Source organism: Diceros bicornis, chromosome 37, assembly GCF_020826845.1.
Source record: "Diceros bicornis minor isolate mBicDic1 chromosome 37, mDicBic1.mat.cur, whole genome shotgun sequence".
In the NCBI taxonomy this organism is placed as follows: domain Eukaryota; kingdom Metazoa; phylum Chordata; class Mammalia; order Perissodactyla; family Rhinocerotidae; genus Diceros; species Diceros bicornis.
In genome coordinates, this window is record NC_080776.1 from 21,441,139 (window position 1) to 21,455,960 (window position 14,822).

The window sequence follows — 14,822 nt, forward strand, 5'->3', positions numbered from 1 at the left end:
CACTCAGAGGGCTGCAGAGCATGAGCCATTGTCCCAGAACCCTGAGGCTCCCTGGGCTCTTGTGGGCAGGCCTCCTCAGAACCAGGTCAGACCTGTCTACCCAGTTGCTGTCCACCAGCCAATCCCAGATCCTGAAGGTGCTGGCCTTCGGCCCCAGGGCTTTGGCACAGGCCTTCAGCAAGCTCTGCTGCAGGAAAGTCCATCACCCGAAGGTCTGCTGCCAGACCTGGAGAAACCAACATTGCTGTGTCTGCAGCTCCAGGCCAGACCCACAGACCCACCCGTTGGCATGGGTTCCCTGAGTCTGTCAGATGCTCTGAAACCCACTGCCTGACTGATTCTGAAGATCTGGGAGAGAAGGAGCGTGTGCTGCTTTGAACCCAAACTAGCGCACTCTGTACGGTTCACAAACAGAGGACCCCATCTCGCCCTTCTAGACAACCCACCACCCTGGGCACACGCTGATCCCCCTTATAGTGACAGTTTTTGGTGACAAGTGACTTGCAGCCTGGGCTTGTTGCTGGTACTGGCCAGCCCACTGCGTGGTTTCACAAAGTCTCAGGAGGAGACTCGGTGTGGTCCCTGACCCTTGGGCCAGTTGGCCTTATTTAACCCCACAGAACATTCTAGAAATTCAGTGGTTAGAGCAGGACTTGAGGAAATGTCCTAAGGTTGCTGCCAGCCTATGTTGAGATGTCGCTAATACTGTTCTGCTTCTCGTAAGGCAAACGCACAGGCCCCTGAACTATCTTTCCCATAAGACGCAGGGAACTTGGATCCTGGAAAATGCTTGCTGGCAGATAGTGTCTCAGGATCGAGGGTGGCTTTATGGACATAAGAGCAATCAGACAAATATCCTCTCTGTTATTCTTCCTGCAGAGAAAAAGTGCCACCAAACAGCACTCTGACCACGACACTGACGCTGGTGCCCTTGCTGGCTAACAACCGTGAGAGGAGAGGCATCGCCCTGGATGGGAAAATCAAGCACGAGGACACGAATCTTGCTTCCAGCACCATGTGAGTCCTCGTGGCTCAGGAGATGAGCCCCCGGACTCAGGGCGGGGCTGGCACTGGTCTGCTCCCCTCCTTGTCTCACCTCCCGGGCTCCCCGGCCTGCACTTGCAGCATGACAGCTGGCATCTCTAGTGCAGAATACAGACCAGTGGCCCAAGCAGGGACCCCACTCCCACCTCTGGTGTGACGTGGTGGTTACGGCAGTGGGCTCAGCAGATAGCCTTGCACCAAACCAAGCTCCACTGCATACCGGCTGGGCCACCCTGGGCAAATCCCTTGAGCTGTCTGAGAACCTTAGTTTTCCTGTCTGTAAAGTGGAGGTGCCACCAACAGACAGTTCCTTTCTATAGAGAGGCTATAAGGATTATGTGAGACAATCTATGTGAAAGGTGGTGCCTGGCACACAGTACATGCTCCAGAAATGTTAGCTCTGACCGTTTAAAAATATCGTCAGCTAGTGTCGTGCCCTAAGCACATGAACTGAGGCCTGCAGTGGCTACACGGGTGATGGGAATATCATGTATTCATTTCCATCAGGAAAGGGAAAGACAGGACGTCCTGACAGCGACAGATGTCAGTTAAATTTAATTGAAACTAAGCACTGATCTGCTGACCCCGACCCAGAGAACCACTGGCCTAATGTAGCCAGCAGATCTAGCAAAAACTGGAGTGAAGCTTCAAAGTCGAATACCCACTGCTGCTCCTGGCCGTCCTTTGAGGCTTCCATTCCTGGGAGCGTGTCTGTTGGGGAGCTCTGAGTGTTGGGGCTAGGAGCTGCGACCCAGGCTTGAGGCCCACTCACTGCCACCCCATGTGATGCGCTGGGGCCCCCTCCATGGCCTGGGTGGACCACCTCTAAGGTGATGCCATCGGGAAGAGGCTCTCATGTTTGACCTCCATGACCCTGTGGCTCAGCAGACATGTTCTCTGAGACAAACAGTGGGGTCAGCGAACATTTGGCAGAAAGCAGGATGGTGGGAGTCAAAGGATTTTCTGAGGATAATTTGCCAAGTTGGTGTGTTTGATTCTAAAGCACATTTGTGAAGCTCTGGGAGCAAGAATGACAGAGAGACTGATGTTCTAGGTCAACTTAGTCAAGGGCGTAGCAGTCGTGACACCAGCAATGGCACACTGCGTTTGGAAAAATGTTTTGTGGTTTATGGACTATCTTACCAACATGTGAGTCTCTCCAAGCTTTTGTGAGGAAGGTGAGTTTATACTCACTTTGTGGATGAGGAAATTGACGTTCAGCCAGAAAGAGAGGCTCAGCCAAGGTTAACTGGTCAGTTAATGGCAGAGCAAGGTCCGCTCCTAACCCTGAGTCCTTTGTTCACTGCCAACTTCAGGGCTGCCTTCCAGGGCCCTAGAAGCTGACAAGCCCAGCAGAACCTAGATTAACCAATCTCCGTGTGTGTGTGTGTGTGTGTGTGTGTGTGTGTGTGTGTGAGAGAGAGAGAGAGAGAGAGAGAGAGAGAGAGAGACTCTCCCATTCCAGGAAGATGGCAGGGGAGAAAGCTTGCAGGGTATTCTCAGGCACAAGATGAAGCATAGTCTTTCCCCCAGCTGTGTGGCTCCACTCAGTATAAGGTAGAGAGTCAGTTCTGCAAAGGGGTGGCCTCTGAGGCTTACATCCCCTCTTTTCCCTTTGGTGGCACCTCTCTCCACCAAGTGCTTGGCCACATTCCATGATTCCAGATAAAGGCACTTTGCCCTCTTCAAGGAGCTCCGGCGACAGATGAGCCGATGGAGTTCTTTGGGGGCCATTGTGGTCCTGGAAGCAATGTTCAAGTGCCTCCCACGAGAAGGCTCCCCCAGCTGGGGGGAGCCAGGCCCCAGGCCCAGAACCTACCTTGCACCCTCTCAGCACCCTTCTGAGACCTCTCAACACAGCCCTGCCTTCCATCTCAAGCCTTCAGGCTTGTCAGCCATGTCGTCTATTCTCATTCACATTGTTTTACCCAGAATTTCATAATATTTTGTATACCCCAATTCCTGTAATTGGATATTCTGAAGTATTTATGTCCCCACATTGGATCACATGATAAAATAATCTGTGTTAAAATGCCCTTGGGTGGTCGGCCCCATGGCTTAGCGGTTAAGTGTGTGTGCTTCGCTGCTGGCGGCCGGGGTTCGGATCCCGGGCGCGCACCGATGCATCGCTTGTCTGGCCATGCTGTGGCGGTGTCCCACATACAGTGGAGGAAGATGGGCACAGATGTTAGCTCAAGGCCAATCTTCCTCAGCAAAAAGAGGAGGATTGGCATGGATGTTAGCTCAGGGCTGATCTTCCTCACAAAAAATTTTTTAAAAAAATAAAAAAGAAAAACAAAGAAAAAAAGAAAATAAATCAATAAATCAATAAAATGTCCTTGGGGCCGGCTCGGTGGCACAGTGGTTAAGTTCGCCCATTCCGCTTCAGCAGCCTGGGCTCACTGGTTCGGATCCCAGGTGCGGACCTACTCACTGCTCATCAAGCCATGCTGAGGCAGTGTCCCACATAGAATAGCTACAACTCTACAACTATGATACACCACTATGTACTGGGGCTTTCGGGAGAAAAAAGAAAAAGAGCAAGATTGGCAACAGATGTTAGCACAGGGCCAATCTCTCTCACCAAAAAAAAAAAAAAAAAAGCCCAGCATGGTGCCTGTTAGATAGAACTCAACACATGCTAATAGAATCTGGAAAGAAGTTTCTGTTGAGAGAAGTTAGACTGTAGTCTCTTTGCGGCACATTTGAGGACCTCACGCGCTGCGTTCATTCACTTCAACACGATGCTGGGTGCTGGGGATGCAGAGCCAGGGCGCCAAGGAGGGAGACCCGCGCTGCCTGGCAGGTGTCCAGGAGGCTTCACACAGGAGGATCAACTTCAACTTGAGCTCTTGGAGGGCAGAGGAGGAGGAGGGGGCCATTCCAGGGCAGGTTTGTGTTTGCAAGGTTGGCACACAGGGGATGCTAGGGCACAGCAGGGTGTCAGGCAGCAAAAGCAGGCAGGGGCCAGCTCAAGATTGCCTCCCGGGCCATGCTAAGGTTTGACCGTGGAAGATCTCTCTGGCTGCAGAGCGGCAGAGAACTCAGAGAAGGAGCCCGGCATGTGGGAGGTAATTTACTGGGATCATCCAGGCAGGAAAAGCCAGTGGAGGACTCAGTGGTCAGCCAGAGATGCAGATGGGGCAGAGGCAGGAGCCGAGGAGGACAGTTTCTGGCTGATAAGCAGGTGGATGAGCGTCAGCAGGGGCAGAGTGGGGAGAACTGGAAGCACACTGCCCTCTGAACTTCCAGAGGGGAAAACGCCAAGCTACAATGCAGGAAAGGAATCCCCCCTGCCCTGAGTATGGAAAGTTCTAGGACTTTGATGGCTTGGTTGAGTTCACCAATTCCCCGAGAACTGATGATGGCATGGAGATGAGGGGTTGGTTCATCCAGTCTTGGCTTTCCGCTGCTCCCTTGTTATCTTCTGCTTTTCCTTTCTGTTTGGGCAGCGTGAAGGAGGGCATAGACCGGACCGTCCTGGGGATCCTGGTGTCCTACCAGATCAAGGTGAAGCTCATGGTGTCAGGGTGAGTGTCTGAGTTCCAATGCTCTGTCTTGGCCTTAGGCAGTCTGAATTGTTCCTTTCCTGTATGATTGGGAGATAGAAAGCAAGAAAGGTCCACAAATTCTACAGGTTACCAAGAAGAGTTTTAGGGAGGCTCTATTTGTCTAGTTTCACAATTCTATTGGGTATAACATCACATGGAAAAAGGTAGAAAAGTAGACTATGAAATACGTGCACTACTAGTACAACTTGGCAAAAATGGGTGTGCATATGCTCACATGGTGGAAGCTGATATGCAAAAAAGAAAAATCAGTTTAGCGTTATATCGAACTTCAGAAAATGACGGATATCAAATGAATTCTTGGTACCTCTTCATTCATGTGCCTCTTAGGAGGCATCCATCCATAATGGGAGACCTTTCCTTCCCTTCCCAACGTGTAATCACAGGATTTGGGAGTCTACTTTCATACGAGAGCACAGATATCTCAGAGTTCCGAGGAAATGGTTTTCCATTTTTTTATGAAATGACTTTCTTCCATCTTTAAAATCTCATCAAAAGGGAAAAACTTGAATTCTCACTTTCTTTTTCAAATTCCATTGCCAAAGGCTCTGGCCTTTTACCTTGATGAGCCTTGGGCAGTTCAGCTGTCACAGGCAAGTCCATGCGTATACTCCATAATTCTAAGTAGATAAAGAGTTCCCCAGTTTTGGTTGGGGCAACAAAGTAGAACATGGGTTGATTTTGCACATTTTGTTAACACAGTGTTTGTATTTGTCGTGTTTTTCAAAGTGCATAGTGTTTTCTTTCATTTTCTCTGAGAGAATCTAAAACAGTAGAGTTTCTTTCAGTGGTCAAGCTAAGTGAATAACAGGTATTTCACAATGACCTTTGTGGCCATGAGAAAAATTCTGGTCTGTGGTTTATTCTTGAACATTAGGGCCTGAACTTAAGTAATTCCTCTTTTTAACTAATCCACTTGAGAAAGAGATGAAATCACAAGTAGAAAGGAATAGCTGAGTTAAATATTAAGGGATGCAAAGATCTTGAACGTTGTGACTGAGGGTCATGACTGGACCTCATTTCCCACCTCAGAATGATGGGAAATGAGGTCATGTCACCACTGTGGACAGTCACCACAGCCCTGTTTGCTTTTGTGTTTTCTAGCTTTCTGGGAGAGCTCACCTCCAGGTAAGCCTCATCACCTTCCTTCTCTGCTTGATTCCCAGGAGATCAAGGGAATGAACCTGGGGTTCAAAACAGTCGCCGTGAAACCTGGTTCCCCAGCAGTTTTGCTCATAGGTGTTATGAAACGATGGCCACTGCCTTTCGGATGCATCATGCAAACCTTAGCTGATTGGTGTGAGGCTAGGATGTTTTTTTGAGACCACAGCTGGGCCTACACCTGGGCAAAGACACACAGTCAGAAAACAGGCACATTCCAGGCAACCACCTTTGTGTGTGTGTGTGTATGTGGTAGAATATACATAACATGAAGTTTACCATTTTAACCATTCCCAAGCATATAATTCAGTGGCATCAAGTACATTTACAATGTTGTGTAACCATCACCACTCTCTGCTCCTGTACATTTTTACCACCCCAGAAAGAAACCCTGTACCTATTAAGTGGTCTCTCCCATTCTCCCCTCTCCCTAGTCCCTGGAAACCCCTATCTGCTTTCTGTCTCTATCATTTGCCTATTGTGGATATTTAGTATAAATGGAATCAGATGATATTTGTCCTTTTGTGACCCCCTTCTTTCACTCAGCATAAAGTTTTCAAGGTTCGTCCATGTTGTAGCATGTGTGAGAACTTCATTCCTTTTTATGGCTGAGTAATATTCCATTGTATGGATACACCACATTTTGTTTATCCATTCACCAGTTAGTGGACATTTAGGTTGTTTCCACCTTTTGGCTGTTGTGAATAGTGACAGCTCCTTTTTAAATCCTTTTAAAACCAGGGGACACCTTTCCTCTTAGACACTGTCTGCACCGGGGTCTGATGGGAGTGGCCTTGTAAACACAGTTGGTTTGACCAAAGCCATAACCCTGGGGCAGGAGGCAGGGGTTCCTGGGTGAAGTGAGGAACAACCCTTGAGTTTTCATCCCTCACCTTTCCAATCTTCCTTTGTCCAGATTTCCCTTCTGCTTTCCTTCCTGACTCCTTTCCTTCCTTCTTTTTGTATAAATTCCAAGCTGCCCCAAAGCCCTTTAGCTTCTGGAATTTGCCAGACTCTGTTCATCTCTGTTCTGCTCTCTAGCAAGAGACTGTGTGCCTGGCCCCCAAGACACCAGCCTTACAGAGATTTAACGTATAAAAAATAGTGGACATTTTTGCAAAGGATATTTTTCAAAACTATCCTTTCTCCAGGATTTCACCTCTCCTCTGCCCATAATACTACGTCCCTAAAACTAATAATCAGGAGGAAGGGGAGCCTAAAAATCCTAGCAGCCCTGGCCAGGCCTAAGTGAAGTTTCTGGACCACATTCCAGGGAATACACTTAAAATTCCTACTTGACCACTTCCTGATCTCTGGTTTGTTTTGTTTTGAATCTCACTGAATCCTCTTTCAGCTTGGGCCCAGGGATCTTTTGGGAATCTCTGCAGCCACAGCTCATTGCTGGGCGATTTATAATTGGTGTGTGTTCTCACCTATCTGCATTCTTCATTTTTCTAGTGAAGTGGCCACCGAGGTGCCGTTCCGCCTCATGCACCCCCAGCCCGAGGACCCAGGTCAGTCACGTGTTGTCTTGGCTTTCTCTAGTATCTAGCACTTGCAGATTCATTGTTTACTCATTGCTAGTCTTTCTTGACCACATCTCTGAGCATGAGCATGGCCAGGTGTACGAGATGCTTTGTCATCTTCAAAGTGGCTGGTCCGGCCCAGGAAGGAGTGCCCATCCACTCAGTCATGAGCCAGGTGGCTGGTCCACCTTCAGATAATGTGTGGAGGACATAGCATCCCTGCTCTTGGACACAAACGATCTCATTCGGCTTTACCAAGAATGATTTAAAAGCAGAAGCTCTGCCGTGAACAGACTTGGATTTCGATTTAAGGAAAATTTAGGTGAAAAGTAAATTTGAGATCCTGGAGCTTTTGCATTTCATTTGGAAACATTAACAGGCATTTAGAGGATGATAAGTCTTTTTGACAATGGCGATTGTGACGAGAATACAGAAAATGCTAGAAAAGAGGGTCAGGCTGGGTTCCTGACACCTTGGCTCCTTTGAATTGTAAATCCACTGGCTCCTGCACGGATGTTAAAAGCAAATGAAGCAATGGTTCTGTGACTCTGTGTTTGAGCTAAAAGCACTGGACTGTGCATGTACGTAGGTGAATTGTATGGGATGTAAATTAGATCTCAATATAGCTCTTTTAAAAGAGATAAATGGAGCAGCAAAAATAATGTAGGTGCAATCTCAGAAATTCAGAGGAAAAGCTTTCCACTGTGTGTTAAAGGAGGCTTAGTCGGCAGGAAAGAAAGATGGACTTGTCTCAACGAGAACTCGCCATAGTTATAGTAATAAGAATGTTTTAAGTAAAAGTGGTATAAACAAGCAAGGTGTATTTTTCTTATACTTTATAAACAGCTTTTCTATATTGATAATGAAATGGCATTTAAACATATTAGAATGTGCCCCCATATTCATTTTGGGTTTGTCTCAAAAACATTTTGTCTCAAAGTATCTTTTCCAAATATTTTGGATTCAAATACACAACGTACTTTGCCAAAACCTTCCCTTGGGGAAAAAATACAGTCTGGCCATATTCATTTTTATTCATTTATGCTTATATCATTAAAATACTATTTTTTAACTATGTGAGATCGAGATGCATTCTGGTCCCTTTCAAGGACATTTTAAAAGGATGTTTTAAAACCGTGACCTGAGGAGATGGCATAGTTGATGTCAGATTGTTTTCTGGAGCTGTGAACAAACTTTGTGACTTAACTTGGGGGAAGTGGAGTCGTTCTTTTTCTGAGTATGACATTTTCAGGTACCAGTTGTCGTGGCCCTTACATTGAACACATCACAACGTCAAGACTAAACAGTGATCTTTGGTACTGTGAGATTTCAAGGAGAAAGAACAGGTGGCCCCATAGCCTCGAAATTCTGATGTCCAGAGATTTATGAGTCACCAGTTTCATTCACAGATTCATGCTTACATCTTACCTGCCTAGTTCCCGGCACCCCGAGTCTAGACACGTAGACTCTAAGCAGAGAAAGTGTAGACTGTAAGCAGAGAAAGCGTAAGTTGTAGTTAAGAAGCCCTACCAGGGCCAGGGGCCAAGTAATTTGTGCATAACAAGTGCTGTAGAAATGCTACCAAGTTTTTATCATCCATCCCCTGTCAAGAGCATCCACACGGAATGCAGGGTGTTGAATTGATTCTTTTCAAGGCTGCTGGTCCCATTTAGTATAATTTTATGCTCAGCACTGTTGGGGTCCAGGAGGACTCTGGCCCAGGGGATGCACCTCCCAGTGCTGGCTTCCAGGTAGGTGAGAGAGACAAGGGGAGTGAAAAGAGAAGTGTGACATCAGAGGGGAAGAGGCTGACCAGGGAAAGGGTCCCAGAGGTGAGGTCGTGCCACTTGATAAAGGAGGCTATGGTTACAAATAGGGAGAGGGGCCGGACCCGTGGTATAGCGGTTAAGTGCACACACTCTGCTTAAGCGGCCTGGGGTTCTCAGGTTCGGATCCTGGGAGCACACCGACGCACCACTTGTCAGGCCATGCTGTGGCGGTGTCCCACATAAAGTGGAGGAAGATGGGCACAGATGTTAGCCCAGGGCCAGTCTTCCTCAGCAAAAAGAGGAGGATTGGCATGGATGTTAGCTCAGGGCTGATCTTCCTCACACACACAAAAAAAAAATGCAGGGAGAGAGGCTCTCGGAGTGGGAAAAGGCAAAGAAGCAAGAATTACATGCAATTATCATGAAATGCATGTATCTAGGCCTGTTATCCCTCCAACTCTAAAGTCACCTAAACAAGGAAGAAATTTTCCAGGTACAGCTATTGCACAGAATTTATGCTAACAGATCTCTCTCTCCTTTATTCCATGCTTACAGCTACAGCAAAGGAAAGGTGAGCCACTGCTCTGAGTTTCCCTGTGTTCTGGGACTTCCACCTCCACACAAACCCCTTTTTGGGTCTTTTTTACACAGCCCATGCTCTCAACACTGCTCAGTCCTGGTTTTCCTTTTTCTCCCTAGTACTAAGGTATGCGCGCACGCGCGCGCACACACACACGCACATGCGGTTATACTGAATATGTGTGTCTGCTCTGTGGGTTCCTTCATTTTCTCTTATTTTTGTTTGTTAAAGAGATTATACATGAAAAGCTAGGAGGAGAATGGCGTGGTCCCATGTTTCCTCATGTAGGAAAATCTTGATCAGTTCCTTTGCTGCAAAAAGGAAGATCAAGGATCTTATTTCACTGGAGATTTCATTGGGAGCTTTACCGAGTGTGCCGTGATCACAATGCTCTTTGTTTTATTTTAGTTTTCAAGATGAAAATTTGGTTTTTGAGGAGTTTGCTCGCCAAAATCTGAAAGACGCAGGAGAAATGGAGGAAAGGAAGAAACACCATGAGGCAGCTGTGGATGAGTGAGGAGGTCGGCCGGCGGAAACGGGGTAGTTAGCAGCATGAGCCTCGCTCCACAGATAGCACTTTAGTTACGCTAAACAGCAAAGTGTGAGTCTTCTTCACAGAAATAAAGTTTGTCTGTTCTGCCCTGGTTGTGAGTCAGGCTGACTTGTTGGGGAGGCTGAGTGATGTCATCAACACAGAAGTTGCAGCCTTTATGGTCCCTGAACCTCGGGGCCAGGGGAGGGCGGCATCTAGAAAGGAGGCTAGGCTTCCACAGGCGACTCAGCACTGGCCCATCCCGAAATCAATGTGCCCTCCCGGTAGTGCCTGCTGTGCCCAGGGCTTTGTCCACGGGTCCCAGGGTAAGCTGTTTTCCTGGAAACATATTAGGAAAGGGCAGTGTTTCTCATGACCTGACCAATCCTAGCTCCAGGGCCCCCAAAGAGCCCCCTGAGATAAACAGGGCAGAGGACAAATGTGGGCAAAAACACTCTTTACTGCTGATTCAACTTTTGGGTCCAAGTCCCTGTTTGAGCTCTGAGTTGTTGGTTACCAGCAATGAAATCAGATTTGGCTAGTTTAAGGGGAAAAAAGGAATTCATCAGAAGGACTGTAGAGTGTCTCAGAGAACTGAATTACGGGTAGAATCTGAGCCTTGAAGCCTGGGGTGAGCAGAAATCAGAGAAGCTCCAGGGGTCCCCACCCAAGAGCTCCGCGTCTGGCCCTTTGGGGCAGCCATTCGCCCGAAGTGGGGGGTCAACACCAAATGCTCCCAGTCTTGGCGTCTCTGGTTCCCGTGTGCGGTTCCTGGGAAGGAGAATCTGGTCCAGCTTTGGTCAGGTGGATCAATGCCCTGTGGCCAGCAATGGCAGAGCCCAGTCCTAGGAATGGGTTGTCCTAGAAGAGGGGGTTCATTGTGAGCAGACGGGCTTCTTGTTTAGAGTGTCTTCAGTGAGACTGGGCGTAGAAGGGTTGAGGGAGAGGATGCTCTGTGTCAGGGAGGAAAGTGGAGCTGCACGGGAGGAGCGATAACGGACTCCATGGAGTCCCCTTCCTGGCCCGTGGTACCCACCAGTCTGGGGGCCTGCTACTGAGGGCAGAGAGACTGAACGGCTCTTTCGGTGGCCACGGAAGGGCTTGGGGGATGTGGAGGCTCTGGTCCATGCTTCAAGGGAGCAGGATTAAAGGGATTTGGAGAGTTCTGCACAGTTCAACCCACTCACAGGAGGCAGGAGGGTGGATGGGAGACATTATGTGTGGGGTGGACACTTGGGTCAGGTCTCCAGGACCAAGAGCTGTGGCAGAGGGCTGGACAGCAGCGTGGGTTCCATGCCCATGAAGGCTCCCACGTCTGGGGTTGCTCAGCAGGACTCCAGGCTGCTTTGTGTCCTGGGGACTGGGATTTCGACCAGAGGCTCCACTTGGGACCCTTGGACAGGATCCCACATCTACAAAGCAAGGTGTGGACTCACATGTTGAGTTTGAGGCATTCTGACATTGACAGGGAGGAAGATTCATTTCTGGAGGAGGACTAATAATAATAATAATAATAATAGTAATTAATAGTATGGGCAGAAGACTGGGCTTTTGGCTGTGGGTTTGCAGGGTCAGACACAATTTCCCCTTTGTTTTTTCTCCTGTGCTCAGGGAACAGCACATTACCACTCCAGCCCACACCTCTCTCTCAGGATACTCAGGAAAGGGATGATCAGGGCAGCATGCTCCTCTGGGGATCTGAGCCCTTCCCGTCCCCCCACCTTCCCCTAAGCCCACAGGCCGGCGGAGGTTGGCCTCCTGCTGGAGATCCTGGGTGAGCCCGGGACCTGGGAGTCTGCCGGGCAGTACCCAGTGAGAGGATCCCCCAGCTGATTCCTGCATCGCCTGACCCCTGGACATCCTAAGTCAGGGTGGATGTTAATAGGCCCGACGTTTGGAACTGTGTGGATGGGAGAGCCAGAGAGAAAAACTGGAAGGCCAATCCCTGGAGACCAGAGGTCAGAACAGCCCTTGCCCTCCAGGATACTTTGGTACCAAAACGCCCGAGCGGCAGACTTCCAGGTGCTGGCTAGTTTATGGCAGCAGCTGGCCACCCAGGGGAGGGCGTGGGGGTGGGAGCAGGAAGTGAGCAGCCGGCCGCCCCCGACCGGGATGTGGAACCTCGCCTCGGCTGCATCTGCACAAGAGTGGTGGTGTGTCTGCCGCGCGCAGACCCTGGTGTCAGGAGGCAGGATGTCCGTGTGCAGGTCGGACGTGCGGCCCACAGTTTTCCAGGTAGGTGCGACAGAAGAAACAGCGTACAAAGGAGATGAGGATGCTGTATGTAGCAAGTGGTGGCTGAGGACTTGGGACAAAGTTCTGCAACCAGCAACCAAAGGGCTGGAGAAGCAGGGACCCCTGCTACTTACTGAGCACCTGCCTTGCACCAGGCCCTTTACACATTACACCTAATCACTCCTACCCTGCTCGTCAGTCACTCCCGTCTTTCCCATTTGTTAGATGAGGAAACCGCAGTTCAGAGAGTTTATGTACCTTACCCAAGGTCACACATCTAGTCAGAGTTGAAGACTTGAACTCTGGTTTCCATGAATCCATAACCAGACGTTTGCTCCCTTTCTGATGCTGAATAAGTGCATGAGAGTTTGGAGGGTCAGAGGTGGGATTAACATTTATGATTTGACAATGGCTGCCCTTAAGTTCTTTCTCTTTTTTTGTTTCTTGGTGAGGAAGATTGGCCCTAAGCTAACATCAGTGCCCATCTTCCTCTACTTTATACGTGGGACGCCTACCACAGCATGGCTTGACAAACGGTGCGTAGGTCCGCACCCAGGATCCGGACCTGTGAACCCTGGGCTGCAAAGTGGAGCTCGTGAATTTAACCACTATGCCACTGGGCTGGCACCCCCCAATTTTTTTTAAATTGAAAATTTTATTGAGATAATTGTAGATTCACATGAAGTTGTAAGAAACAATACAGAGAGATCCTGTATTTCCCCCAAAGGTAACATCTTGCAGGTATAAAGGATGATATCACAGTCAGGATGTCGATGTGGCTACAATCCACCCACCTTTAGAATTCCCAGTCTTATGCGTGTATATGGATTTAGTTCGCTACAAGTTTATCACAGGTGTAGATAGTTAACTTCTTTTTAGTCTGTCTATTTTCCTACTTCCTTCACATTTTTCAGTGCTCTCCTCTCATTCTAATGTCACAGGCCTAAGGGGTTAGTTTACTGATCCTGGGGGTTGGGGGGGTGGGGGCGGGAGTTGGGCATGTTTGGAAACATATGGCGGTGGTTTTTGGTCATCACAATGCCTGGGGGCCAGGGAAACTATATGTCACCCAGAGTGAAGTGCCTGCTCCAGATGTCAATCACAACCCTCGTTCAGGGTGACATGAGATGTCGTCCATGTTGCCAAGTGCATCGCTGATCTGTTCTAAAGTGAAGCAGTTCTTTTTGACAGGAGGTGCACTTCGACGTTGACAAGTTGAGAAGAAGGATTATGTTGGATGTGAAGTGTGTTATTACTGCCACCTTGATATGCCCTTAAGGTGGGGAAGACTCAGGGAGCAGCATATTGTTAGAGATGATTCACAGCGTGACTCACTCCATAAAGAGGCACCGGAGGGAACGTGCTCCTCCAGGCCCGCCACTCCGGGCGAGATCTCCAAGGGAACCACGCTCGGCAGTCACCGAGAACATAAAGGCTTCTTCGCTCATCAGAGAAAACATGCCAGTTACGTTTCTCTGATTTAAGAACATAATAGAATTCTTACCAAGCCTAATACTTTTTAAAAAAAAAACACTTTTTATTTTCAGATAGTTTTAGATTTACAGCAAAGTTGCAAAGAGAGTACAGCAGGTTCTCCCACCCCCCGTTTCTCCTGTTATTAACATCTTACATTAGGATGTCCGTTTGCCACACTTAATGAATCAATATTGACATATTATTATTAAACTAAAGCCCATTCTTTATTCAGATTTCCTTAGTTTTTATCTAGTGTCCTTTTTCTGTTCCAGGATTCCATGTGACATTTAGTTGTCATGTCCCCTTAGGCTCCTCTTGGTCTGTGACAATTTCTAGTACTTGTTCATAATTGCAAACACACTCCTATCCAGCCACAGCTGCTACCTCCCAACTCTCAGTTACGCTCACATTCATGCCTGTGGCTTTTTGCCTCTAAAATGATGGATTCTGGAGCCCAGATGTCCCTGGAGCTTCTAACAGGTGTAGGCAACAGCGCACCCAGTTTGTTCAAGGCCAAGTTCATCTTCTTCATCTGTCCTAGGCCTACTCATGCTCAGTGGGATGTCATCCCCCTGAAAACTCCATATCTGGGAGGCACCCCGACTGTCTTGCTCCCTAATCTCCTGACTAGGAGCAGCTGGCCCCTTTTCTTCCCTCTTCTGCTGTGTCTCCCATCTGTCACCTCCTCTCTCCACCTCCATGACCACCACCTTGGTTCTGGCCCAAATCAGCATTGTCTGGATTGGTAGATCAGTTTTTTCTTTTTTGGTGCTGAGGAAGATTGGCCCTGAGCTAACACCTGTGCCAGTCTTCCTCTATTTTGTATATGGGATGCTGCCACAGCATGGGTGACGAGTGGTGTAGGTCCACGTCCGGGATCCAAACCAGCAAGGCTGGGCGGCCAACGTGGAGCACGCGGAATTTTAACCA

At 48.5% G+C, this 14,822-nt stretch overlaps 1 protein-coding gene across 1 annotated transcript in view; it reads left to right on the forward strand.

Annotated features, from left to right (window-relative positions):
* SAG (S-antigen visual arrestin) overlaps positions 1–10,220 on the forward strand; it is a 28,814-nt gene extending 18,594 nt beyond the window's left edge. The window contains exons 10-15 of the mRNA XM_058533247.1: positions 880–1,017; positions 4,497–4,574; positions 5,718–5,741; positions 7,233–7,288; positions 9,631–9,640; positions 10,058–10,220. Coding sequence (XP_058389230.1) covers positions 880–1,017; positions 4,497–4,574; positions 5,718–5,741; positions 7,233–7,288; positions 9,631–9,640; positions 10,058–10,166 — 415 coding nt within the window. The 3' untranslated portion in view covers positions 10,167–10,220. The remainder of the gene's footprint in view (positions 1–879; positions 1,018–4,496; positions 4,575–5,717; positions 5,742–7,232; positions 7,289–9,630; positions 9,641–10,057) is intronic.
* Positions 10,221–14,822: the final 4,602 nt, after the last annotated feature.